This window comes from Ursus arctos, unplaced genomic scaffold (genome assembly GCF_023065955.2).
Source record: "Ursus arctos isolate Adak ecotype North America unplaced genomic scaffold, UrsArc2.0 scaffold_18, whole genome shotgun sequence".
NCBI lineage: Eukaryota > Metazoa > Chordata > Mammalia > Carnivora > Ursidae > Ursus > Ursus arctos.
Genome location: NW_026622852.1, coordinates 52,872,705 through 52,900,639, shown reverse-complemented (window position 1 = coordinate 52,900,639; position 27,935 = coordinate 52,872,705). Strand labels below are relative to the sequence as shown.

At 50.5% G+C, this 27,935-nt stretch overlaps 1 protein-coding gene across 2 annotated transcripts in view; it reads right to left on the bottom strand.

Annotated features, from left to right (window-relative positions):
• GARNL3 (GTPase activating Rap/RanGAP domain like 3) overlaps nucleotides 1-27,935 on the bottom strand; it is a 141,814-nt gene that overhangs the window by 681 nt on the left and 113,198 nt on the right. For both annotated transcript variants that reach the window (XM_026513997.4, XM_044389619.3), the window contains exons 20-29: nucleotides 24,632-24,730; nucleotides 24,166-24,282; nucleotides 23,430-23,602; nucleotides 21,605-21,763; nucleotides 14,549-14,615; nucleotides 8,352-8,459; nucleotides 6,524-6,642; nucleotides 4,539-4,677; nucleotides 3,030-3,245; nucleotides 1,620-1,746 (exon numbers count right to left, since the gene is read on the bottom strand). In XM_026513997.4, coding sequence (XP_026369782.1) covers nucleotides 1,620-1,746; nucleotides 3,030-3,245; nucleotides 4,539-4,677; nucleotides 6,524-6,642; nucleotides 8,352-8,459; nucleotides 14,549-14,615; nucleotides 21,605-21,763; nucleotides 23,430-23,602; nucleotides 24,166-24,282; nucleotides 24,632-24,730 — 1,324 coding nt within the window. The remainder of the gene's footprint in view (nucleotides 1-1,619; nucleotides 1,747-3,029; nucleotides 3,246-4,538; nucleotides 4,678-6,523; nucleotides 6,643-8,351; nucleotides 8,460-14,548; nucleotides 14,616-21,604; nucleotides 21,764-23,429; nucleotides 23,603-24,165; nucleotides 24,283-24,631; nucleotides 24,731-27,935) is intronic.

Here is a 27,935-nt window from a genome sequence, read left to right as displayed (position 1 = left end):
TAAAGGCCAGCGGTGACACATAGGAAGTATTTGAGGTGTTTTTTTTACCTTTCTAAAGGACAAATCTAGATAATGTCATTCTCTGCCTAAAACCCTCCTGATTGGGGCTCCCTGTGGCCTGAGGATAAGGCTGAAAGTCCTACCCACAGGACTACAGACCACAGGATCTGGCCCTGAGGACCCTTCTGCCTCCTCCCAGCCCACCCCATCGCCTGGATTTCTCTTGTACTCAGGACACTCTCTTGATAGCTGCAAAACCAATTTGACTAAGTTCAGGGAGTTCACTCGTTCAACAAATGCTCATTTAGCCTGTGAAAGCCCCCGGCCCAGCCTTTGGCCGCAGAACAGGCCGTGCTGTGCCGGCTTTAGGGCCTTTGCCCCTGCTGTTTGCCTCATTCCTTCTAATTCGGTCAAAGCTTGGCTCAATGCCACTTCCTCAGAAAAGCCCTCTTGACACCCCTCTCCCAAAGCAGAACTTCCACCCACCTTAACCCATCACTTATCTTTTTAAAAATTTCCTTACAACACTTGTCACTACTGGAAACAATTTAATTTGCTTAATTGTTTACGGGTTTATGGTCTGTGTCTCCACACTAGAACGTAAAGTCCATGAGGGTAGGACTTGCCACGCAGTAGGGGCTCAGTTTATGGGATTAAAGCATCTGTGAGCGCTACCCCCTCTCGGCCAGGCTAATGCTTACTGGATCTATGAGATCTGGCTCGGCCTTTCCTGGTGTTTGAGACCCTCCCTGCTCCAAGTGTGGGGTGGCCAGCACTCCTCATTCCTCTGCATCACCTGCCACCCCGAATGCTGCAATTCCTGGGGTGTTCTTGTTGGCCATCCCCGCTGGCCTGTGGATCCCCTGAGAATGACCTTCATATCCCCGACACCCAGCTCAGTGCCGGGTGCTCTAAGAATGTGTGTTGAATGAATTAATGGAGCCTGGACATGCGCCCCCTTAACCTCCATACAGGAGCTTGAGGGACACAGAGGCTGCGAGGGGACGAATCAGTGGGATTTAACAAACGTGCATTGGCATGGGATACTGAACGGTCATCCAAAGGGCTGTACCTGTTTCTATTCCCACCAGAAGCATTAGAGCACCTGTCGCCCCTACTGAGCATTTTCATTTAAAAATATCTCTGTCAGGGGCGCCTGGGTGGTAGAGTCAGTTAAGCATCTGACTCTTGGTTTCGGCCCAGGTCGTGATCTTGGGGTTGTGGGATCGAGCCCCACCGTGGGCTCCATTCTTAGCTCGGAGTCTGCTTAAGATTCTATTTCCTGCTGCCTCTGCCCCTCCCGCTCATGCTTGCTCTCTCTCTCTCAAATTAATAAATCTTAAAAAAAAAAATCTCTGTCAATCTGGTGAGAAAAAAAAAGAAAAGAAAGTAAAAAAGGAAAAAAATCTCTTAATGTATTTTTATGAGCATTTGCTGAATTGTAACTGAGGTTGCCCCCTTTCCTGGGCCCCTCCCTGGGCCAGCCTAGGGGCCCTCAGAGAGAAGATGGATGCTGTCTGCCCATGGCATCATCAGTCAGCAGAAAGGGCCTCATGGCAGTGCCGTGACCCAAAGGGCGACCACCCTGAGCAGGGACGGCTGGGGATGGCCTCCTATACCTGTCACTGCTAGTTGATCTTGCTGTCCCTGGCTTGGGGCCTCCTTGGCTTTCTTCTAATTGCTTCCGGGCTTTTGACTTGGGCTTTGGTGCTCCTTCTGGCCTGGGTCCACCTTCATCAGAGAGGCCTGGATTATGCGGGAGAAGCACAGGTCAGAGGGTTCCTACCACTAGGCTGCCGTGGAGATAGAAAATGCCCCTCCCCCCTTTTTTCTTGGTTGGCTATTGGTGCATTATTGGGATAGGGTCAGGAAGTGTTGATAAAGTATATATTTTAAAGTAATTGGTGTTCTTGTTGGCAGAAGGTTTTTTTCCTGATCCTAAAGAATATATATATGGAGGGAGGGAAGGCAGGAGGGAGGGAAGGAGGGAGGAAGGGAGGAAGGGAGGAAGGAAGGAAGGAAACTCAGAAGGGTCTAGAGGAGGAGAGAAAATCTATGATCCTACCACTGGAAACTGTAATTCTCCAACTCCGAGGCTCAATTTCAGAAAGCACAGTGGTTTGTGAAACAGTGGCTGGCAGATCAAGCTTTCACGGGGAATAGTGGGTTAAAGTAGCAACACGCATACTTTGAAAGCACAATGGAAGGCACCAACTTCTAAGACAGACCGATTTTGCCGAGTCAAAGCCGGCCCGGTCAGGTGGCCTGCATTCCGCCCCAGTTGTCCGGAAACACGACTCCAGGCCAGGGGTGCCCTAAAGTGAACTGTCCTTGCAGTTTTAGGCCCTACAGGTCCCAGTTAGCTTTCAAACCAGTTCTTAACTGGTTTAACACATCACTTCCTTTTTCTTCACTTCGTTTTCACCATTTGGAACAAAAGTTTTTCTAGCAGTCTCGCCTCTGCATGACCATCACAGTGCTTTGTGCTTTTCCGGTCTGGTCTCCCATCAGTGTTACCGAGAAAAGGGTCTACCAAATATCTCAGGTCTGTGCCATCCCTACAGACCCGCCCTCATGGTCTATGGGCTTCGAGAAGCCATAACTGAATTGCACCATGAACATCAAAATCATGGTAAATTTAAACCTTCAAATACACAAATATAACACATTATCTGAGAACTGCAGGTTGTAAATCCTTCTAGACACTTTCTAGGAAATCCTACAAGTACAGATACTTATATTTTAAGAAATTGTGTCAGACTAGATCTCCTGTTTTGTAAACTGCCTTTTCTGCCCTTAGCCTGGTTTGGGCAGCCTTCCACACCAATAAATACAGACCGACACATCGTTGCTGGGGAGTAAACTGTATACTATTCCTGGGTGTAGCTGCGCTGTAATGGATTTATAATCCCTTGTTAAAGGGAAAGTTTCTTTTTTAACTCTTTGTTTTCGAGGATGATTAACATCCAAAGATGAAACCAGCTGGCCTATCTACAAACAGCGAGAACACAAAAACGGCCCGCCATTACCCAGCAGCTCCCTGCGTGTCCTGCTGGCTATTTCTTTAATCTCCATGCGGGACAGGGACAGGGAGTGAGTGACGGGAATGGCGGCGATGCCCAGGCCGATGGCCGTGGGAGGGGTGACGGCCTTGGAGACCAGAGGCGACTTCAGAGGTCGTTCGATGCTTCTGCCCACAAGGTTTCTGAGCGGAATCTTGTACAGATTTTTGGACGGAGTTTCACCTGAAATACGATTGAGAAAAGAACATGAGAACTTTAAGCAAACTTTGTACTATGAACAATGAGGGCGATTCAGTTCCTCAACCCAGTGAGCATGAAGGAAGAATTTATGCCGCATGCTGACCTCCCAGACCCCATTAGGAGCAACAGAGGGATGGTGCCTGAGGGCTTTGGTTTTAAGGGCACCGTTTTCACAGGTACGGGGCTAAAAATGCACCTGCTACCGGCTCTGCTCGCCCAGGAGGGGAGAGCCCTGGGAAGACAGACAGCTGCATCACACCCAGCCGCACCCTGCCTGCTTGGGGTGCCCTGTGCTTCCAGGGATAGGAGGAGTAACGACTGATGCGGTGAGCAGCCGGGAAAAGCACGGTGCTCAGAGCAAAGTGGTAACCACAGCAAAGGCCTCTGGGATTCGTGAGAAGAACCAGATGGAGCGAAAGCTGGGTGTGCTCTGTAGGTTTTAGGACTCTATCCTTTTGGCTATAAAAACCTACCAGATCATTAACATCCATGAAGGAAAAACACCTTTGCTGCGGCAAGTTGGAATCTCTAGCCCTCAACTCCCTTTTCCCCGTGTAATGGGCTTTTTTTGTTGTTATCACAGGTTCCTTTTTTTTGTAAAGATTTTATTTATTTATTTGAGAGAGAGAGAGAGAGAGGGCACAAGTGGGGTGAGGGTCAGTGGGAGAAGTAGACTCCCCGCTGCAACCAATGGGGGCGCCTGGGTGCCTCAGTCAATTAAGCATCTGCCTTTGGCTCAGTCGTGATCCCCGGGTCCTGGGATTGAGTCCCACCTTGGGCTCCCTGCTCAGCGGGGAGCCTGCTTCTCCCTTTCCTTCTGCCCCTCCCCCTGCCCCTGTGCTTGGGCGACTATGGACCCTGTCTCTCTCTCTCAAATAGTCTTTTTTTTTTTTTTTTTAAGAATGCAACCAATGCATTCAGAATGCAGGTTTTTTCTTTTTCTTTTTTTTCTTTTTAATAGTTTTAGATAGTGACTTGGTTAGGCAGTAATCACATGTCGATATTTGAGAATGATCTAGAGAAATCAGAATGGAGGGTTGCCTGGGTGGCTCAGTCGGTTAAGCGTCTGCCTTTGGCCCAGGTCATGATTCCAGGGTCCTGGGATTGAGTGCTGCATCGGGCTCCTTGCTCAGCAGTGAGTCTGTTTCTCCCTCTTCCTGTGACCCTCTGCCTGCTTGTGCTCTCTCTCTCAAATAAATAAATAAAAATCTTAAAAAACAGAAATCAGAATGGATTGGAAATATCTATTAATAAGACAATAAAATTGCACTTCACCTTCCCCCAGGGAAGAAGGGAACACTGGAGTATCTCGGCCTGGGGGTGTCTGAGGAGAATTGTGGGCACTGGCCCCCTTGGAGCTGCCTCCGGACGAGACCTCATTCACAGCAGTGGTCGCTGTGAAGTATATATCCGACTGGAATGAAAGAGAAAGCATTAGGGAGCTGCGTGGCTTAGAGCCTTGCACCCATGGTCCTCCTGTCATCACTGCAAAGCCCGCAACCGTTCTGGGCTTGGCCGCTCCGTCCTTGGGGCACGCAGTGTGGTAACGTGCCTGGGCAGGGGGCTTCCAGAGCAAAAGTCCTGCACCGCCACCCCAGGCCGTTCCCGGGTATTCAGTTCCTCACACTTTCCCTTACCTGCCTATTGATTCACAATAGAAAAGAGGCCATTTCCCACCTCTCTTCTGCAGACGCAAACCCAGCACACACCTGCCTAACAGGAACATCAGGCACGTGCAGTGTCAGACCCGCAAAGTATCTGGGATTCTTTTGGGTCCACTTACAGATGGGGACACAGACCATTCATTGACTGGTTCAGCAAACACTCACGCACACCCGCCCGGTGCTGGCTCTGGTGGGGACAGCAGGCGTGTGCCGGAGCCGGCTTATAACTGACCCGTGAGTGCCGATTTTCAGGGATTTTGCAAGTAAAACACAACCATTATTAAACGTAAATAAATAACATTAAAAACAAAGGTACGAAATGTCAGAATTCAACCATTTCTCATTCTTTGACTACGTTTACCATGACCTATGGTCTTGAGGTTATTTACATCAACTTTCACACTGGAAGCTGGACACCCTAATGGTGGGACTATTTACACCGTGGAAATTGGCAGGCACTACAGACCAGAGCTTGATTTGCTCTTTTGTTGACCATCTGGGCTTAACGGGATGGAGAAAATTTCTAACAGTGAAGACTGAAAGCAGAAATGAGTTGAAGCTAGTGTTAAAATTGAAAGAAGTTTTGGTTGAATGACCGGTTTGTATGAGAGTGAGAAACGGTTTAATAGTGGATCACGTATCAGATTGCATGACAGCAAGCTTACTGGAAAAAGAATTAACGCGCTGAGCTATAACTCGCAGCTGTAAAGTCAGGGTAGACCCGTAACCACGGCGAGCAAAAATTAACGAGAAGTATGTTGTGAGAGACAACTGGCCTACTAGATTTCAAGATAAAAAGCACTGCACATTTTACGATTTGTAAATCATTAGCTATTTTAATTTTTCTATCGGTAAAATTTATAACCAACTGAGATACATGATTATGCATGTATACACCCCCCCCCCCCAGAGGGCTTGTGGTTCAACCTTTATCAGCACACCCTTGGCGCTGTGTTAGTCCCGGACCCACTGACACACAGGCAGTCACCCACCCCCAAATGGATTCATGTCAGGATGGAGACGGCACCTCGGGGGCTGAGCGGGGGGCCAGCCGGGCCTGGCTCGGACAGGGCAGACTGTGTGGGGCTAACGCGGGAGGGGCCGAGACAAGACCTCTCGGATTGTGTGCCAGCGACAAAGGCACCTTGGGAAGTCATCTCCGTTCCGTGTCCCTCGGTTTTGTTCAAACTCTGTTTCTAGACATGGATTAGTCGGTTAGCCATATTTCACGGACCACAAAAATCCAGCTGAGGAAGGAAAGGGGCAAAGGAAGAATGTGATACCACGAGCTCTTCCTTTTCTGGACTTGGGCTGTCCCTTGGGGCCGCGGGGACCCCTGACCTAACCCAGGCTGATGGCACAGTCCTTCTTCAGCCCAGAGCTTGGCAATTGCTACCAGCACTGAGTGACACTCTAACAAAACCAAGAAGGGGCGCCGGGAAGCCCGAGGGGGCCACACACGAAAACCCGACGGCGCGACTGTTGTGGATGTCCTCACTCTGGCACACGAGGGGCCTAACTTGATGAGACCGCGTCCGCGCCCTCGCGGAGCTCACGGGCTCGGGGCTCCCAACGCCCCTCAGACGTGCTACTCACCCTGGAGGCCACGAGCTGCAGCTGCGGCACGACCGCGGTGTGGACCAGGTTCCCGTTCACCACCAGGCGGATCTCCATGGAGTCGGTGGTGAAGGCCAGGAGGTACGGGAAAGCACACACTGCAAGGCAACGGGCTGCGTCAGCTGCCGGCCCGCTGGCTGGTGGCTCTCGAGGGGCCCGACTGTCCCACAGTTGCCCTCACTGCTCTGGAAACTTCCATCTCCCCGCCTCCTCTGGCTGCTTCTCTTCTTCCTCCCCTGGCACGTCCCCTGCTTCTAAGAGAGACTCCTTCCTGAGACAGTCTCCTCTTAGTTGCCAAGCTTCTGCTTCAAGTCGGTGAGCACTGCCTCAGTTTCTCCTTCTCCCCTTTCCTCATAACCCAGTCTCCTGGAGACTCACCCGCCCAAGTCCCGAGAGACATTCCCCCTTCTTGTTCAGACTGGCGTTGGCACACCCTCCCCTGGGCCGATGTCGCTGTGCCCTGAACCCCCGCCTTTCCTGGGTCTTCATGCCCAGTCACTTGTTCCCTTCTTCTCTGTGCTTCTCCTGCCATGTATGCCTGGGTCAGGGCTGTGTCTTCTTCCTCACTGTCCCTCACAGGGGGCTGTGGTGTCTATGGGTTTGTTGAGGTATTTGTTAAAGGTCGGCCCCTCTTCTTGAAATTGTTTCTACAACACACTGACTTCCAGGCCCCACAACTGCCCTGGTTGCCCCGGGACCTCGCCTTTGGCCTCTTCACCGGCCACTTCATGCTCCCATGATGCTCCTTTATACTAGCTTATTCTCGTTTGCTCTCTCCTTTTTTTTTTTTTTTTAAAGATTTTATTTATTTATTTGAGATAGAGAAAAAGAGCAGGGAGAGGGAGAGGCAGACTTCCCGCTAAGCAGGGAGCCAGACATGGGGCTCGATCCCAGGACCCCAGGATCATGACCTGAGCCGAAGGCGACACTTAACGACTCAGCCACCCAGGCGCCCCTCATTTTGCTCTCTCCTTGGTGAACTCTCTACTCCCTTGGCTTTACCCAGAGTGGGGGTGACCTTCTACCACACCCATGCCTCTAGCCTTGCTGTCACAAGTGACCTCCAGTGTTGGGGCTCAAAACCTGAAAGCAATTTCAACCCTTCTCTCTCTCTCTCTCTTTTTTTTTGGCCATATCTCGTCTGTCACCAAAGCCTGAATGGTCCCTCCATTATCTGGATTGGATCTTCTGTTCTCATCTCAAGACTCTGGAATGTTCGCCTATCATCACATACTTGTCCTTAGGGGAAAACAGTACTAACTCGAACATTCTTGGCTCTGAGCTGACTCTTCACCAGGTAGATGCCCAGCTGTGAATCCTGAACCCCAGAAGGAAAGCACCACCACTCACGCCCGGATGTCTCCGTGGCAGGGAAAGTACCTGCGTTTCTGTGATCCTAGGTAAGCTATTCAAGCTTCAAAACACATAAGAAAGGCACAGAAGGCACTGTGCTTCTCCAAGTCAGTCGGCCTTTTAAGGCTGAAGATCTTGCTCTCAAATTGTAGGTAAAGGAAAGCAAGTCCCAGAAATGAAATGATAACTGGCAGATCCCCAAGTCCTGAAAACTGGGATTTCATGGCTCTCAAATGCTCACATGCTCACAACCGGGAGGCACAGGGGACGGCAACAGTCCCCGAAAGGGGAACAAACAGGAAAATTAAAAAGGAAAAAGAACACTTCGAGTACTCATCAGACTCACATAACTCATGGCAATCTAGCAGTGAGCCAGCGAGGTTGCTTACATGGGACTGAACAGTTCGGATGGGTCTGTGCAGGGGAAGAGCAAAGTGATCAAGGTTTTTCTTACCAATCGCGTAAGGAGCCTGGTTCCAACAGAACTGGAAATCTGACGCAGAGGGTTGAACCAAAAAAGAGCCCCCATTAAATGGGCAAACCTTTTTATAGATGCAACTGTCTGCAACAAAACAATAGCGACTCATTTTTTGTGAGAGACAATGCTTAGAGCCGGTAATTAGCTAAACGAAAACACAGGCAACCAGGATAGTGTCCTTTCTGCTAGGTCGTCATACGTAGCTGGAACGACATGGCCTCGACGCCAGGTTCTCAGCCAGGAGGCGGTTGGAGCCACAGCGACACAACTCCAGCAAGTATCACAGCTGCCATTCTGGGAGGATTTACTGCGTGCCAGGCACTGAGCTTTAAACACGCCAGCTTGTTCAATCTAAGTAACCTTCTGAAGTCGATGCCATTATTACGCTCAGTTTACAGATGAGAAAACTGAGGCCAGGAGAGGTGACGCGGCTTGTCCAAGTGTCACAAGTACCACACGGGGGAGCAGGGTTTGAACGCGGGTGTGCCTGACTGCAGACAAGAAGGGGCGCTTGATGAAACTCCCCGCCCCCGACGGAGGAGGCGCTCCTGCAAAGTGGGTCATGCTCTGAGCCTCACTCGGCGCGACGAGTGTGGTGCAGGCCGTGTACTCCCCGCCACCTCCCCTCCTCCACATTTTACCAGGAAAACTCGAAGCCGTATGCCTGTGTCGCACTGGGGAACACGAGCCAGAATGAAGTCCAGGTTGAACAGCTGCCCCAGTCCCGGCCTGCTCTGAGCTCTAAAGGTAAGTCCCGGTGGTTCGGATCCTCTCTGAGTGAGAAGGTCCGTATAGAACAAAGGCTCCTGTTATTCCAGAAGCCCTTCGTGTGTTAACCATACAGTTTTATTTTTAATTATTTTTAAAAACAATTTTATGCAGATATAACTTAGGTACCAGAAAATTCATCCCCTTTAAGGGTACGATTCAAAGTATCTGAGTACATTGGCAGGGTTGTACAATGTCACAATCTAATTTTATCATCTCTTCATGACCCTAAGAAGAAACGTCATGCCCGTTAAGCACTCACTCCCACCAGTTTGGACCAGAACGCTGTGCCCCGCGCCGTGGGAGGGCAGAGGCTGGGGAAGCAGGGCTGCTGGTCAGGGCCCGCATGGGGGCGAGCAGGAGGCCCTCCCGGCAGCTGCCACAGCCCAGCTGAGGCTCCCAACCTGTCAAATCTGTTTGGAGCGTCCTGCCCCATCGGGGCTTAGGGACTCCTTTCATGTGACCACTAGGCTTGCAAAGCAATCGCCTTATATAGTTTAAGTAACAGACTAAGTCCTTAGGAGAGGAAAAATGAGCCAAAGTCAGTGCTGTCTTGTTTTTGCTACAGTGGATTCACTAGGGGAGAAAAAGGTACCTTCGGTCTCAGCTGAGGCCCTTGCTCCCAGAGAGGACATGGCTGCGCCCTTTGCCTCCTGCCTGTGGCTCCGGCCGCTCAGAGGTGCAGGTGTGGCTGGTCCCCCCTCTTACCCTCTGGCCCATCTGCTCCTGCTCTCAGGGCTGCACCCTAGTTCACCCTTCTTCATCGGGTCTTTCCCCCCAGCCCACAAGCACACTGACTTCTCCTTCCACCTTCTAGAAATCTACTGCTCTTCCTCCTCTGTGACCTGTCTTCCTCCTTTACTGAACTCTGCCTTCTCTTTCTCCCCAAAGGAAAATTCTCTGGAAGGCTCTTCTGGGCTCCCGTCTCTACTTCCTCTTGCATTCTCTCCCATCTTGTGCCGTGGGGTTTGCTGCCGCTGCTTCCCAGGGACACCCGCACTCTCATCAAGGTTTCCTGAGGACCTCCACCTCGTGCTCCAGGATCCCCGTTCCCTACTTAAACTGCTGCCTTTCGGGAGATTTCCTTCCCTGTGGCTGCTGCTCGGTCTGCTGGTTCCTCCCATCTCTCTCCCCACTTCCCAGACCCTCAGTGTCCCTTACACGCTAACGAGGATCTCCACGGGCATTCGCCCCTCAGCCCCGTGTCTCCATCAGCCCATCTGGGAGGCACTGACAGTGTCCAGACTCAACTCTTGATCTTTCCTCCCAAACTTGCTCCTTTTAAAGTTTCCTACATCTCAGTAAATGGTATTCTCCATTCTCCCACCTGCTCAAGTCCCAAAGCGCAGCCTCCCTTCTCTCCCGGCCCACGCCATGTTAGATTCACGAACCGATGAGCCTGGCTCTCACATTTCAAGTACGCTGAGGGTCTAACCCTGTCTCAGCACCTCCACCGCTGTGTGCTGGTACCAGCCACTGTCATCTCTCATCACGTGGGTGCAGTCACCTGGTAAGCGAACTGCCTTACCTGCTTCTGTGAAGTTCTCCACACAGAGGCCTGCGTGGCCCGTGGTCCTTTTCACGCCTAGGTCTGATCCTGTCGCCCCTTTGCTCAAAATCTTCCAGGCTGCTCACCAGCTAAAAGGCCCTTCACCCTGAACCTGGTCCTCTTTAGATAGCATTTCTATCCACTCGCACCCACACTCACGCTGTTGTGGCCACACTGGTCATCTTGGGGTCACCCTGAAATACTAGCCTGTTCCCTCCTCAAGGTCCTTACACACCCCTTCTTGACTCCCTCAGGGTCGTCTCTCTGAGCGCCTCGTCCAAGGAGGCCTTCCTTCTCCACCTTCCCTAAATGGAGACCCGCGGTCCCCACTCCTGCCCACCTCTAGCCCCTCTCCCTGCTTGACGTCCATAACACATACCACCATTCAACATACTAGGTGCTTTTCTTACTTATCCTGTTAATTGTCTATCTGCCCCCTTGAAAATGTACACTCTGAGAGGCAGGGATTTGTGTATCTTTTACTCACTATGGAAACATTAGGTGTTCCGTAAATATTTGTAGAATGAGTGAACTACTCTTCCCTCGCCGTCCCCGCTCAGGAAGGACACAGCAGTGATGTGCTCAAGGCCCGGGTCCATCACACACATCTCCTCTCCACCCCCTTATCCCACCCCAGCTCCCACCAGGGGACAGTAGACTGCTGGTGGGTTTGAGGAGCTCTGGGCTGGAGGAGACCTGAGCTCGCAGAGCAGAGATCATGCTGGATGGCTGGGGATGCCGTGTATGTGCCTCGGGAGCTCAGCCTGTCCCAGAGTGGAGTGCCCTCCCTGAGAAATAGTCACCTGGGCATGGATGGTGTGACCCAGACTGCACTTCAGAGGCCCCTCTGCTCCCCTTGCCAAGTGAATAAGCCCCAGGGACCCCAATATGACCCCAGAGAAGTAGAGGGCTCTCCTTCCCAAGAACTAATATTGCTGGTTTCCGCACCTGAGGACAGGGGGCTCTAAATGAGACTGAACTGACTTAGAAAAGTAAGCAAAGCATGTTTCTTGAGCCCCAGAGCTGTGAAGCACATTCACACTTTATAGTGCTGGTGTCCATGCCTGGCCCTCCCCTAAACTGTGAGCTCACTGCAGTCCCTGGCAGCGCCTTTCACTGTTGTGTCTCAGATCTAGCATGTGCCTGGCACAGAGAAGGTCGTCCGTTGTGGTTTAAAAAGGGGCAGCCTGAATGGGGGTGCCGGGGTGAGGGGCAGGAGTCTAAAAATGTCGTGGCATAGGAAGGAGCTAGGAGTCCATGACCTTGCCTCCTTTGACCTTCCCCGTCCAGCAGGGTGACAGACACTACTTCTAATTTTAAAACAAATTTCTCTGAAGAAAAGTCCCTTTCTGCATGTAGAAAAGTCAATGGAGGTTACAAAACCAACTGGATGCTGATTGATGCTCTGATGAATCTGGAATAAAGGGGAAAAAAATATCTTGCCGTGCCTGGCAACATGTTATGGGTTTTACACGTATAGTCTGTTTAATCTTCACAGCAGACACGGGAGGTAGGTTTTGTATTCCTCACATGACTCACCTGGAAGTTAAGACTCAGGTTAAATGTGGTCACACGGAGAATCAATGGTACTTATGTGAGTGTTTCTAGTTTCCTTGTGTGATTATCTTTAAAACACCATCAGCAAACAGAGTTCACCTTAGTACTGAAATTTATTATTTGCATTAAAGGTGAATCATTACTGAAAGCTATGGTCACGGCCAAATTTTCTTTCTTTTTTTAAGTCAAGACTGACTCTGATATTCAAGATAGAGATTAATTACAAGAAAAAAAGATCCTTGGTATATTGAAGCATTTATACTCCCCCCCCCCGAAACTGATCCTGCAAATACATTTTTCTCAAAGAACATATAACTGGAAGTTATAATTTCTATTATAAAATATTTTCATCTTTAACATATCTGAGATAAAAGTCTCTTTATATGAAACTCTGAGTTTATAAAAGTTGTGCTTTACTTTTTGTTTTTTAATAGAAATAGAAAAAAAACCTGATGCAAATCAGCTGTAAATATTGGGGGGAGCAAGATCATTTGATAGCACCTTACTGACAAGGGTCTTCAGGGCACAGGCATCTGGATAGAAGCGGGTGAGCGCAGCGTGCACTGTGTGTGGGGGAATGAGTTATAGAGTGGCCTGGGGGACTGTGGGGGAAACCAGCTGGTTCTCTGGGCTTGTTCACTGGGGACCCGCCAGCCTGCTGGGAGAAGGAGGGAGATGGAAAAGGAAAACCAGATTCCTGACCCAGAGAAATGGAAGCAAGTGGCACAGCTGGGAGACAGAGGCGGGTCTGGGAACCTCGGGGATTCCCAAGGCCTTGACCCACATGGCATCTAAACACACAGAGCTTATTACCTTCTGACGGCTTGGTGGGTCTAGGAAAACAGACATACACACACACACCGATCCCATCTGAGATGAAACCAGAGCCTGAAGCCAGGAGACCAGCAAAGCCAGAGGAAGTGGAACTCCCCGGGGCTCCGTGAGCCAGAGAGGCCACCTGACCCGCACCTGGCATAGCACTGGGCCACTGCTGATCGCAGGAACGCGGCCTGCTCAGGTCCGTAAGCTTCCGGTTTGGGACAGGGAGGATGTCACCCACATGTTTCCATGTTCCTTCTCTTTTCAGTTTGGGACTAATCATCCCATTCTGATAACCTGCTCTATCTTTCTGTTCTGATCTTCTCTCCCACCTAAAATCCCTCCTATCCTTTTCAAGCAGTTAAAAGGAAAAAAAATTGACATCGGTTTGTAAAGCATTCTGCCACAAGTTTTTCCTCCCAGATTTTTCAATAACCTGGAAAGACAGCATGTGAAAGAGAAGAAAGAAAGAGATAAAGAGATCTTATAGAAGTGACCCTCCTGCTTCACTGGGCCCTGTAACCCAGGAGCCAGGGCGGCTGGAGCAGCCTGGCTGAGCCGTGGGGCCCGGGAACCCGGCTGGAGTGCAGGCAGTGAGCTCTGTTCCTGCTGTCTTGCCTGTCAGCCCCCTCACCACAGGGCTATCAAATCTCGCATCTCGAAAATGATTTTTATCAAACGAATTTCTCTGCTGGTAATTAGCTTTCCCATATTTACTAATCAAAAATCAATCGAACTATCAGCCCCATGTATATCGAAATCTATACAATTCTAGGCTGAAAGAATATGTTTTATTGTTTTAGTTATACTGGGCAGGCTTATCCAGGCAAATATCTTACTACTTTTAGCCTTAAAAGGATCCTTTTTATTGTAGTATCATAGTAGCTTTTGACATGCTGAAAATCCTTGAAGACCCTCTTTGCTGTGCTCGAGCTGGTCTGCCTGAAAGCCACCCTGCCACTGGCCCCAAGCCAACGCAGGTGAGGCCGGATACGCCAGGCTGAGGCTGATTTCGTTAACACCCGGGAAGCAGCAACGAGTAGAAGAGCAACCGTGGTTAAAATTTGGGGTGCTGGGGTCAGGAAGGCCCCCAATGTGAACCCTGGGTCTGCTGTTTTGTTAGCTGCATGATCCCGAGAAAGGCAGGTCACCTCTCCAGGCCTCAGGGACCTTATCTCCAAACCTCAGGTAATAACAATACCTGAGAATTCAGTGAAAGAGTCACTGGAGTCTACTGAGCACAGCGCCTGGCACACGGTAAGGGTTCCCTAAATGGAAGCCACTGTCAGCACCCCGTATCCTGGAGACAGTGCCACGGGCAGGCCCATCTTACCAGGAGGGCTGGGAGATCCCGCTTGGAATGCCATTTTGGACGCTCCCTGCAGTGTAATTAAGGTCATAGGAACAAGGCACCAGGTAAATCTAGGTCTGGCTTCCTTTAAATTGCCCAGGAAAAGAGCAGTTAATTTTAGCAACTTACAGTTGTAACACAAGAGCAGCCCGGCTTCTCCGTCTTCATACACATCAATAGCTGCCACGAAATTAACCTGAAATGAGAAAGGCAGCGGTGGTGGGCAGGCTGGACAGGACACTGCTGAAAGACCTTCTCAAGGTCAAGGCTTCGGCGGGGGTCGGGGGGGTTTGGCTTTCTGTAAACTCAGGTGCTGGGGAGTCACTTCCACCTCGGGCAGCCATGGTTATAATGCACAGAACCGTCTCTCCTTCCTTTCCCCAGTGGGACTTTGTCACCATCTTTTCTATCCGTCGAGGAGCTCTCGGGAGACGGGCATCTCCATTCTCTCTGTTAACAGGACTCCTATTTGGGTAGCGTGCTCCTGTTCCCAAAGCTTCCTTGCAGGGGGAGTTCAGTTCACTCGCACATCGGTCCTGGGGAGTACGTGGTATTCCTCCCACTTCACAGAGGAGGGAAGTGAGACTCAGAGATGTGAAGCTGTAAGTGACCCACTCTCACACTTCAGCTAGCGGACGCTCGCACAACCTTACCCACTCTCACACTTCAGCTAGCAGACGCTCGCACAATCTCAGAACCACTGGGCCAGGTCTTCCCTTCCATTCCCTCGCCCTCCTGCACTCGGAGGGAGGCAGCAGGACACCACAGAAAGGGCATCGGAAGACCTGGTTCGTCTTCCGTTCCTAGTTCTGGGCAAACTCGCCTCCCTGGGCTGCAGTGTCTGGTTTGAGAAGACAGTGCTCCACCTGGGGCTGCTTAGGTCCCTCTGGAGTTTCAAACCCCGGCCCTCTACACTAATCCCCTGCTCCTTTTTTTTTTTTTTTTAAAGATTTTATTTATTTATTTAACAGAGAGAGAGACAGCCAGCGAGAGAGGGAACACAAGCAGGGGGAGTGGGAGAGGAAGAAGCAGGCTCATAGCGGAGGAGCCTGATGTGGGGCTCGATCCCAGAACGCCGGGATCACGCCCTGAGCCGAAGGCAGGTGCTTAATGACTGCGCCACCCAGGCACCCCCTACCCCCCACTCCTTTCACTCCCTCACTGTCTTCACTGGTGGTCTGCCCCACCCCCCACGACTGGGGGTCTGCCCTCTTTGGCCTCCACAAAGATTTCCTTCTGCCCCAAACTGAAGACCTCTGGCCAAGGCTCATCTCTGCCCAGCTCTCCGCAGCCCCTGACATGTGGCATCTCCTCCCTCCTGGCCGCTCTCCCACTTCAAGTTATTCTTCCACATCTTGGCTCTTCCCTCATTTAGAAAAATAATCCTCTTCCTAGCTTCACACTTCATTCTGAACTCAAAATCCCTGACTCCCGCCCGTCAGGCACACGCTCTCCTCAGAGCTCCTGCTCACGTTTCCAAGGTTTTCGTTCTTGTTCCCAACCCAACAGATTCCACACCCAAGTTCCGGAGAGGCAGGAGAGGGAGCAGGGCCGCAGGCAGGGGCACGGACTCCAGTCAGGCAGACCCGAGTGAATATCCTGTCTACACCACTGACTGCCTCTGTGGCTCGTGGCAAACGGCTTAACCTCTGGCCTCAGGTCTTCGCCTGTAAAACTGGTGTTAAGGACAATAACTTTGCTGGCCTGTAATGAGAACTCCACAAGACGAGGCCAAGTGTTTCGAGGAGGGCCTGACACTGCCTGGTCAGCACTATGACCATCTTCCCCTCACACGTGACTAGTTCCCTCTTAAACCTCCTCCTCTTTGTGAGCAGAGCTAGCCCTGACGTCTCAGGGGGCCCCTCACTCCCCCAAGCCCAGCAGCCTCTTCTTCAGGGGCTCTCGGGTGTCTTGTGTGTGCCTGCTGCCGCCCCGGGTAGGAGCACGGGCCTGTCCCCCTCAGCTTGCCTCTCCAGCCCCTTCTGGAGTCAATGCCGCCCAGGCCCACCTGGGCTCCTCCTGCAGACCCTCCACCGGCCAGCCCTCCTCCCTATTGCTGTCACCACCACTGTGCTGAACCCCCCACTGGCCACCCTCAGTACGGGGTACTCCTCCCACGGGGCCTCTGCCGTGGCTCCGGCCTCCCTACGATGGAACCCCTGTCCCCTCTCGTCCGTCATCATCTGGCACTGTCCTAGCTGTCATTCAGCCCTTAGAAATGAATGAATAAGGCAGGGTTCCACCCCTCAAGAAAAAACCAGGAAAGCATTTAAATACATAAAACAAGGTACAACGAGCCAAATGCCATTAGCAAGAGCTGTGGGTGCTTGGGGCGGGGGGGTGGGGTGGGGGTGGAGACTGCGAGGCTCAGAGGTCAAATGTCAACTCTGGGAGCAGAAAGACTTGGGGACCAAATTCCAGATAATTCTTGCCTGCTATATATCCGACCCTTCTACCTTAATGACCTGCACAGTGTGTGTCGCCGTGTGACGTTCACTTACTTGTCTGTTGATCGGAGCCCCCCTCCCCAGTAGAGCATCAGCGGCGTGAACAGAGGCCTCGCCTGTGCTGTTCACTGTTAGGCACTCAGCATCTGCACGGGGCCTGGCACGTGGCAGGAGCAGAATAAATCCTCGGGGACTGCATGACTGAATAAAGGAGGTCCTGCTCTGTCATTCTAGAGGTGTGCGCCCTTAGGCCACTTGTTCAACCTCGCAGCCTCAGTTTCTCCACTTGTAAAAGGAGAGCTAGGAAGGACATCTGCCCCTGCGGGGGCTGGGATTCCATGAGGCCTCTTACGGAAGCACCCGGCACAGGGCCTGCTACTTGGGACATGCTCATTATACGTCAGCTGACACCAGGCCCTAGCTGTGGAACCGGCATCAAGGGGTATGTGACGTGAGGGAGCAGCCTTTGAACTCTCTGGTCCCAAAGGGAACCTTCCCGTCCCCACCACTTTGACTTAGAATCATTTCCTCGTCACGTGTCCTAGTACCTGTCAGTTGGATGACACTTACCCAGCCAGAGGGAGGACAGGAGGGGCCAAGTGCTACCAGCTTTGTAGCCTGGACATTTGTGGCCTACCCCCCATCATGCCTTGGGACGTGGCTGTGGAGGCCACAGCATGCTGGGGTCCAGGGCACAGACTTCTGAGTCAGAGAGCCTGGGTTCAAGTTCTGTCTCTGCTACTTATCAGCTGTGTGGTTTTGGGTAAACAAGCGACTACTCCTTTCTGAGTCTCAGTTTCCTTTTCTGTAAAAATGGGGAAGTGAACAGTACATTCCCCACAGTTGTTGGGCTGATTTCATGGGACAGGGCTTATGAGGTGCCCTGGCGTGGGGCCAGACACAGAAGCGATCATTCAGTGGTGGCCGTGTTTATTCTCATCATGGGAGGGTTATTGGTGGGAAAGGCTGGGACGGGACAGCCTGTGTGTTGAGAGGTAGGGCCCGTGTATGTGCTCGGGGTGGGGGAGGGAGAGACGCATGGCCATCACAGGAATAGAGGAAGTTCAGGCAGAACTGGACCAAGGTCTGGACATGGTGGCAGCAGACATCAGGGAAGTCACTGACATGCGGGGGCCATATGAGGGGGTCCCAGGGCCATGCTGACTGGTGGACAAGCACGCCTGCATGTGGGGATTGCAGGGTAGGCAGTGGCAGAGCTCCGGCCACGGGGCTGGCACTCAGGGATACCATGGCTTGGACTTAGTCACTTACTCCCTGGCACCCCCTGGCATTTTGTTCAGACCTCTATTAACACTTAGTGCAGTGAGACCTACCCCCTGGCATTTTGTTCAGACCTCTATTAACAGTGCAGTGAGACCCATGCTTTGATGCCTACGTGGGTCTCCCCAGGTGAGGGGCCTGGCAGGAGTCAGTCTCCGAAACATTGTTTCTTGACCAGGTGAGGACACTAGAATCAACAGAGCTTTAAAGAACATATTCTGGGTTCTCACTCCTAGAGATCCTCCTATAGTAGGTCCAGGGTAGGACACAGGTGTTGGCTTTTGATTTTTTATTTGATTAAAAATAAGTAATTCACTTTATTGGCATTTTAAAATGATAAAGGCAACATACGGTGGTTGCGAAAATTCAAAACACAGGTTTGTAACAAGCCAAGTCTGCACCCCACCTTTCCCGGCCCCAGCCCCAGCTGAAAGAGGGAGCCACTGCTAGGTCAGCGTCTGACCTGCCCATGTGATTCTGGAGTGAGCTTCCCACTGAGATCCACTGGGTCCTGGGCAGATGGTCAAGATGGGGACTTAGGCCCAGCATCTAAGCCAGAGACCTAGATCGCATGACCAGGTCTGCAGTTCCTTCTAGAGGAGACCTTTGTTTTAGGAAGGAGGTCAAGGCTGGCTGTTGGAGCTGGGGCAGCAGGTCACGATAGGCCTGTTGGTAAAATGAACTTGATGTTGACTTTCAGATTGCTGCTTTGAGGCTTCTTAAACATTTCCTCTCTTGACCTAGGGTTTCCTGAGACCCTCAGGTGGGGTTGAAGGCTGAAATGGGAATTGAATGGGCTTGGCTGAGAAGAGAGGAGGAATGGAGGCAAGAAACTGGCCAGAAATTCCACACTGGTGCCGCAAAGAGTAACTTGAATGACCCTGAAATGCCCAATGACTTAGGAGGGGTCGGCCCCCCTCTCTCCTGCCTCCATTGCACTGTGGCCTGGGCTGCAGGAACATCTTGGTAAAAAGCTAGTCCTGGGGACGCCTGGGTGGCTCAGTCAGTTAAGAGTCTGCCTTTGGCTCAGGTCATGATCCCAGAGTCGGGGATTGAGCCCCAAGTGGGCCTCTCTGCTCAGCGGGGAGCCTGCTTCTCCCTCTCCCTCTGCCGCTCCCCCTGTTCCTTCTCTCTCCCTCTCTCTCTCTCTCAAATAAAATCTTAAAAAAAAAAAAGCTAGCCCTGTTCCCACAGGCTGTTTCTAACTGGCTATTAGAAAACACTTTGTTCATTACCTTTTCATTTCTCTAGGGCTTATCTTTCCAATTAGACAGTAAACTCCTTGCAAAGACGAGGGGCTGTGTCTGAGGATCCATACGGGCTTAGCAAACACGCGGCAGCCGCGGATGTACCGGGGGATGGAACTGACCCACTTACATCTAGGAAAAGGCTTTAAATTTTTTTAAAGGTTTTCTCTTAGGGAAAAACTTAGTGACTTAGTTTTAAAAAGCATATTCAAGAACTTTCAGAAAACCAAAACAAAGGAGTCACCCAAGAAAACCACCTTTAATCTGATTTTTTCCTGGGCCTTCTGAGTCTTATGAGGAAAAAAAAAATCCATAAACACTCTAATAAATTAGGGTATTAAATATAAGTAAATAATAACAATCAGCAGAAAAAGCATGCGAAGTCTTAGGAAACTAGTTGCCAGGGAAGGGACTGATTGAACAAAGACCTGCGGAGCCATGATTTTTCTACCTCTTTTGGGTGGTCACACGGTTTTGAAAAGTAGGAAGGGCAAGAACTTTTTTTTAAAGCTTTTATTTTAAAGTAATCTCTACACCCAGTGTGGGGCTTGAACTTATAACCCCAAGATCAAGAGCCATATGCTCTTCTGACTGAGCCGGCCAGGTGCCCCCAAGAAGGGCAAGAACTTTTAAAGCCAAATCGGGCCCTTCCTCCTCAGAAGCTGGAAGAGGTTATGGGTTCCCAGTTGCTGGGATGGAGGGGCAGTCCTTCCGGCTTTAAATTAGGAAGAGGTTCAGGGCAGACTCGTTCTACTAGGTCTATGTCTGCATCAGCTGGCAAGACTTACAGCATATTGACCCCCACACACCCAGAAATTCTGATTTAACTGATCCGGGGCGGGGTCAGAGCACTCATCTTTTTAAAGCTTTCAGGAAGGTAAAGCCAGGGCTGAGAAGCAATGCACCACCGGCGGTTCCCAGACTCGTCTGAACGTAAGAATCACCTGACGATCATTCAAAACATTCCGAAGCCCCTATCCACACCCAAGACCAGCAAAATCTCTGGGGGTGGGACACGGGCAGCAGCAGCTTTTAAAGCCCCTCAGATGACTCCAGTAGCAGACGAGTGTGGGTGTCACCAAATATACACATATATGAGAAACGACAGATGACCTGTGATCGGTAACTGTGGAAGACAAGGTCTAACCATATCTAGATTTTTCTTTTTCTGATTTTTATTTCTTAAAATCTTACTCTCATTTGGTATTAAGTCTTAATACAGTAATGAGCAATTTTTTAATGACTATTTAGGTAGGGTGTGCCCTAATAGAAGCTGTATTTTTTATTTCTTGTAAAGCATTATCAGAAGGAATTCTGCAGTCTCTTGGACCTAGCTGGACAGGACTGGAGCAAGTCTGTAGGTTTGGAAGTCCTCACCAGGAACTATGTTCTCCGTGGGGGCCACACCCCTGTTCTGCAGTGTCCTTGGTGGCCAAGCCGGGGTGCTGGCTCCCCACTATGCAAACCTCAAGTGGCCCCAGTGTTATTGGGCCCTGCTTCCCAGTGGTAAATGGCCACGGAACTCTCCCATCTGCTGTGTCGGCATGGTGCAGCTCCAGGGACAGACAGGTCACCAGGTCTCAGGCTGGTGAGCGCTCACTGCCCCGCCACCCGCACCCCAGGGGCACTGATGCTCATACCCCACCCAGGCATCTTTAGCATTCGAATACAGCTGCAGGTGGGCCCTGGATCTCTTCCAAATCCCTGGACATCCCTGCACTCCGCACAGCTTGGCTAGAGGGAGACACTCTTTCTCTCTTCTCGTGGTGTCCCGTCCCTTCCTCCTTTCCTAGGGGGCCTCTTCGGGAATGGACCCAGGGGCTGAACCCACCCCAGCCACCCAGGCCCCAAGCTGTGGCCACAGAGAGGATAAGGCCCTTCCGGAGTGAATGACCAAACAAATATTCTCATTTCTTTAGTTACTCAGGTTGAGCTTTTCGACCCTTCGCCTCTCCTTTACGAGGAAGGATGGAATGGCAGAGGGAGATCTGGAAAAGCTAAGCAGGGCAATGGGGCAATTCAATTAGACTGAACCATTCTGACCTACCAGGAGGTGACTTCACGGGGTGCAGCCTGAACAGCGTATCACAGAACACCGCTGTGGTCAACTGCACGTGATTTTAAAGAAATCCTTATCGCGACCTCGCGAGGTTAGAAGACGCACTCCTGGTCTTCTCTGCTTCCCACTTGCCCTCCACCTGTCAACTCACCCTGTTGGCCTCCACGTGGTGCAGCCGGAAGGCCTCCCCCGTGCTCTCATTCACCACGTCGAACTGGTGTCGGTAAGCCACACAGATGAGATTGTCACTCTCCTCGGTTGGCCCATCTACTAAGGTCATCACCGCAGGAGAGTCGGACAGACAGATCTCCTGTGTGATTGATGATGACATGGGAGAAGGGGTCAGGACACGGAGCAGCCATTTTCATATCAACCACCCTCCCCCTCACACCCCCCATCCAGTAGCGGGTTCCACCCCCAGGTTCTACAGAGCCCTTTGCCGGCAGGGAAGGTGGGGACAGGGAAAGAGGGGCAGGGATTGTGCCAGACTCCCCCCTCCCACAACCTGTCCTCAAAACCCACACCTGGCAAAACCAATTCAACGGTCTGGTCCGTATCAGCCCTCAGAGAGTCCGGCCCTGTACTGTGATTTGATAATAAGAGTAACTTCTAACCTTGTTGAGCACTTAACACAGTGCCAGGTGCTGTTCTCACTCGATCCTCAGAACGACCTTGTCAAATAAGCAAGGCTATGATTCTATTTTACAGATGGGAAGACTGAGGCTCAAAGGTCACATGACTTGCCTACATTCGCGTAGTTTATGTGGGTGCAGCCAAGCCTGGAGCGCAGGAAATCTGACTGCAGAGCTGCTCCGCCATGTGGAGGCACACGCTCTACATAAACCATCATTGAGATGCTAATTACTGTAGTAAGACTCACGCCTAATTAGAGCAAGACTTTAACTTGTTTCAACGTCACTGTGATGGCGGTTCTGTCCCCCTAAACTGACTATCGGCAGAAATTGATATGCACAATTCAGGAGGCTTTAACCCTGGCAAAAATAATTGCTCAGCTCACCTACAGGTGAAGTCTGCCCTGGGAGCCAATGTTTGACACGGTTCACACCTAAGGTACCGAAGTTTTTAAGAAGGTAAGAGATGGTAAGAGCAGGAAAGGGACCGCAAGGAGGCTTCTCGCACAAGGTCCCACCCTTACTGGATCTGCCAATCCTACTGGCTCGGGCAGGCAGGGCAGCTTCTTCGCCTCTCCAGCCACCAAAGCCACCGTCATCTGTTGCTAGGATCCTGCGTTAGCCTCTTAGCGGTCTCCTTCTTTCCGCTCGTGCCCCTCACCCCCATGCTCTTCTCTGTCCAGAAGCCAGAAAGATCTTTTCAAAACCTCCCAGTGGCTGCCCCTTCTCACTCAGAGTTGAAGCCCAAATCCTAGCAACGGCCTTCAGGGCTCTCTGACCTCCCTGCCTTGCTCCCTCGGCTCTGGCCACTGTGGCCTCTTGACTGTGCCTCGAACAGGGCCTTGGGTCCTTAACTGGCTGCTCCTTCTGCCTGGAGTCCCCTTTCCCCAGATATCCTCCTCACCTCCTCCCATATTTCTCTTGGATCTCTGCTCAAAGGCAACCTTTTCAGAGAGGGCTTCTGGGGCATCCTTTCCAGAACAGATCCCCCCCTCCCTACTCCTTGTCCTCTCCTCCCTCAAGAGAATTAGTTCCTCCTTTACGTCTTCCGGCAACTAGAAGGTCATCTCCATGAGAAGGGAGACTGCTCATGGCTCTATCCCTAGTACTGGGATCGGCCCCAGTAGGTGTCCCCTGGCATGAATGAGCTGGACGGAGTGGAAAAGCCCCGAAGCCTCAGTCCTCTGGGGAAACCAGAGCAGCAGGCGGGGGTCCCCCCCCCCCCCACCCGCTGGGTACTGACCTGCGAGACAACCCCAGTGGGTGACTGACCCCGGGTGGAATGAGAGAGTCCGCCTCCCGACACCTTGGCCAGGAGAGAAGGGATCTGAAGAGCGGACCTACCCGGATGTACTGGAATTCCTCCACAGGGGACTCCGCCAGGGGAGACAGCAGGGAGATGCCGGCCACCCCGCCCGGCTTGGGTTTCCTCGTGATCAGGAGCAGTTTGTTCCGGATGGCGACGACTATCCTCAGCTCTCTGCTGTGGTGAGTGTTAATGGCATACAGGTGGCAGCCTGCGGAGAGACAGAAACGATGCTGAACACGTGACAGGGGCCTGGAAGCGCCCAGGCCTCGACAGTGTGGCAACACCTAAGGACCCTGGAAATTAAGCATAACCCAGGGGAGTGCCTGAGAACGTTGCGGCCACCAGGCAAACGGAGATGTGAAATACAAGTTAGGCTGAGTTTCAGGAAAATTAAGGAAGTCCTATTCCCTGTATTCTAGAGTTTGTGGTCTTAGCTTCACACCCATGACACCATATGAATTAAAGTGACAGGTGCGCGGAGCTCCAGGAACCAGAGGCTACAAGTCTCTCTTCGCAGATTTGTGAACAGAACTCAACTTACCTTCAAGCCTCGTCACGCCAGGCCTAGACTCTCCTCTAGCTCTCCACATGTTGGGCTACCTCTCAGGCTTCTCTCAGGGGAACAGTGATGCTATCTTGGTGATGTTTCCGAGTAAAAACCAAACCAATAAAATCAAATTCCCACGCATTTTTATTTCCAGTGAAATCTGGGCAGTCTGAGGAAAAAAAAGAATTGAACAGAAACCACCAAAATACGAAGACGGCGGTCACCTTTTGTTTTCTCCAGCTTGTTGTCCCTGCAGTCACACTTGCTCTTCACGGCCTGTTTGCCCTCGATGGCCTTGTGCACAGAGCTGAGCCTGAAGACAAAGAGGCGGGCATCTTTCCCTGGTGAGATAAAGAAGGTGCAGGAGGAGATGGCCGGGAAGACCGGAAGAGCGGATTGTGCAGGAAAGCAACTGCTACAGAACTAGGAGTTGAGGTGTTCTAGAACTGGGAAGAAACCCCACACTGCCTCCACCCAACAGTGCAATGAAGGCTGTGCCCCCCACCCTTCTCCCTCACCGACCCCCCTCAGAGAACAAAGGGCCCCCTGGGGACCCTGAGCACAGACCACCCACAAGGCAGTAGCTGGCATGACCCATGCGGTCAGACCACCGTGATCCTTGCGGTCGGCCACAGAAGGCTACCTGCTTCCCCCACTCCCAGAGGACACCACCGGGAAGGGGAGTATCACCTTTGTCTGCTCTGAGGATCAGAAGGTCCAGAGTCTCGAGCACATGCATCTGCTTCACCGGCAGGGTTTTGTCAAACACGGGCACTGATGGAAGGTCATCTGGAAGAGGAGACATGGTTCCCAGAACTGAACCCAGCCCACGCTATAAAACGTGCCTGTGAGTGGTCCTGGACCCCAGTTCTCTCCAGGCAAAGAACGTCAGCTTCTAGAGCGTTCGTAAGGTCAAACACTATTCTCTCAGCCCACGGAGAAGGACTGACATTCCTTCCTCTCTATTGGAAGCAGAGCAGCAGGGCCTAGAAACCATATTCTTTTCTTCAGTATTCATCAAAGAAAACGCATCATCTCTCCAACCCAGCTTTTACTGGCGGTGTACCAAACGGTGGAACGGCAAGTTAAAAAAAAAAGGAAAAAAAAAAGCTCAGTCACTTCTCTTAAGTATTTTCTTATTTTTATGTAATCTTTGAAATTACATCACTTCTTAGATTATTTTGTGTATCTCTCCAGAAAGCAAAATTAAAATTTCCTTTTGTATTTGAAACAAATAGAAACACACCCTATTCCATGCCTGGATCCGTATCAACAAGAGTTTACCTCTACATTTTCAGTATCTCTCCACAGAGGAATATGAAATCTCCTTTTCAGACAAAAATAAGAGAAATGTAGACTAAGTTGCCCAAATAACAGGAAAAGCTAATTGTAATGAAAACATTCAGAAAAAGGTCAGGTAGATGGATGACGGAAGACACGGCAATGATATATGTAGGATTTGTTGTTGAGTTTACTTATTGGGCATTTAAATTGCTAGAAAATACCTTGTTCCTGGGGGTCCCCAGGACAGAGAGGGCCAAAAGAAATATTAAGGCTCTTTCATAAGCAAAGGGTCTGTTCTGAGCTTGACATAGAATCATCGCAAGGCAAAGAGGTCCTGGGATGGTGTAGACATTTCAGGCTGGATAAGTGGCGTATTCTGTATCGGTGTTTGTCTGACATTTCGGTCTTCAAGTGCTCTGTTGTGAGTCTGATTTTGTTTCTTTGGCTACAATTTAGGTGCATGGGGCCCTGAGGGTCTTGGCTCTTCTAGAAATCTGTCTGGTTGGTTCATTCCTCCCTGGATGGTGAGAGCAGAGCTTTCATTGTCTGGACAGGGTTGATAACTGCTTCACAGGGGAGGGCTCTCCTGCTCCTTGCAGGCCTGTGAAGGCTCTGGATTTGTGGGAGCACAGAGCCTGCTAAGCTTTTGTTAGACAGAGGGCTTTGCTCTAGCTGCCCTACGTTTATTGCTGCAAATGTAAATTCTATGCTAGCCCATCAAACCACTCTCCCTCCTCTACCCCAGGCCTCCATCAGCGTAACTGATTCTCAGGCTTTGTGCTTCTGTTGGGGGGAGACCTGAATTTTCAAAACATGGGATGATCACGCCAACACCCATCGTCGTACCTGACTATATAACTATGGTTATTTCATTTTTTTTTTTTAAGATTTCTTTGTTTATTCGACAGAGATAGAGACAGCCAGCGAGAGAGGGAACACAAGCAGGGGGAGTGGGAGAGGGAGAAGCAGGCTCATAGCGGAGGAGCCTGATGTGGGGCTCAATCCCATAACGCCGGGATCACGCCTTGAGCCGAAGGCAGACGCTTAACCGACTGAGCCACCCAGGCGCCCTGTTATTTCATTTTGTGAACAGCAGCTAACATACACGGAAGATATCCTGCATGCCAGGCCTCAGAGCTAAGCATTTCACGTGTTATTAACTGAAATGCCCCAATGACCCTCTTACGTAGGAACTTCTGATACTCCCATTTAACAGACGAGGACCTCAGGCTCAGAGGTGCTAATAACTTGTCCAGCGTCACGTCTTGAACATGTGGAACCCAGGTCCGTGTGGGGACGAAGCCTGGACTCTTAGCCTAAAAGCAGCACCGCACCCCCGTGGATGGATGGGGCCACCGTACAACCGTAAGGAATATTCATAAACAACAAAAGCGCTTCGTTTGACATTTAAGACAGAGGGCTACTGTGTAGCAGCCCCCTGTGTACAGAATAAATTAGCATTTATTCTCCATCAAATCTTTCTCAGGTGGCTGAACGGGTTTACATGCGGCACAGGAAGGGGGAGGAAGCAAGGATCTGAGGAAGTGACACGTGACTTTAATGACTCCTTCGTAGCAGTGTTTTCCTTCTTGTAATCTCTTTATGAAGCAGTGATCTTTTAGAGCTGGCTTTTCTATGCAAACCCAAAACAAATGCTCATGGCATCTTCCATCCGCACTTAGTCTCCCTTCAAAGTAGCTTTTGCTACACTTAGAATACAAAGGATCTTGAGTTTTAATAATGACCTTGACAGAAGCAGACTCTCAAGGGGGTAGGTCGAATGAAATTAGGCAGATGCTAATGGGATACAGTGGAACCCGGTCACTCATGGAAACGATTCATAATGTGATTAAGTATCAACAAGAAAAAGGTAAACAAAGAAATAATAAGAGCATTCTGGCTTCAAAGCACAATGAGGAATACAAAGAAAGCCCTAAGGGTTATTCTCTTCTTACACAAGCAGATAGGGTAGCAGAGCTGCAAACCCAGGGAAAGAAAACAATAATCTGAGAAGTAAATCCAAGCTCGTGGGGTTGTACATGGCTACCACCTGTGTTAGACGACTTCCCTCAAGTTGGAAGAAAAGAATTTCCTGGCACATCACGGGAATCCTTGTATTTAACACTTCCATTAAATTTTAGATCCATAAATATGAAAACTTCAGAAGGGGACTTGGTAATCTTGGTTTGGATTTTACATTTAAAAAAAACAGAAGCAACGCAAATAGAATTGTGTTGTTGTTTAGACAAGCCCTACAAAGAGCCATTATAAAGCATATTTTCTCGTTCCTAAAAAGAACAAACAGCTAGAATATAACTTCCTTTCGTTCAAAACATTTCTCATAATTATTTTCCCAGGACTGTATTTTTTTGAACCCTGTGTTAAGGTAAAGACAATAATACGGGTAGGGTTTAATTTGATTTTAATAAAATGTAGTTGGTTTAGTGACCAGAGTGCTGGATTAGGAATCACCTCTGGGTTCCAGATTCAGATGGGCCACTAACCAGCTGTGTGATCTTGGGCAAGACACATCATTTCTTTCGTTTCTTCATCCATAAAATGAAGAGATGAGACTAAAGGTCTAAAGTCTAAAGTTTTATTTTTAAATAAATTATTTTATTTGGTTACATTTTGGCAAAAATCTGTGGACTTTGTTACCTTTCTAGCGCATTCACAGGGATATCCTAAATATAGTAACTGTTGTTTACTA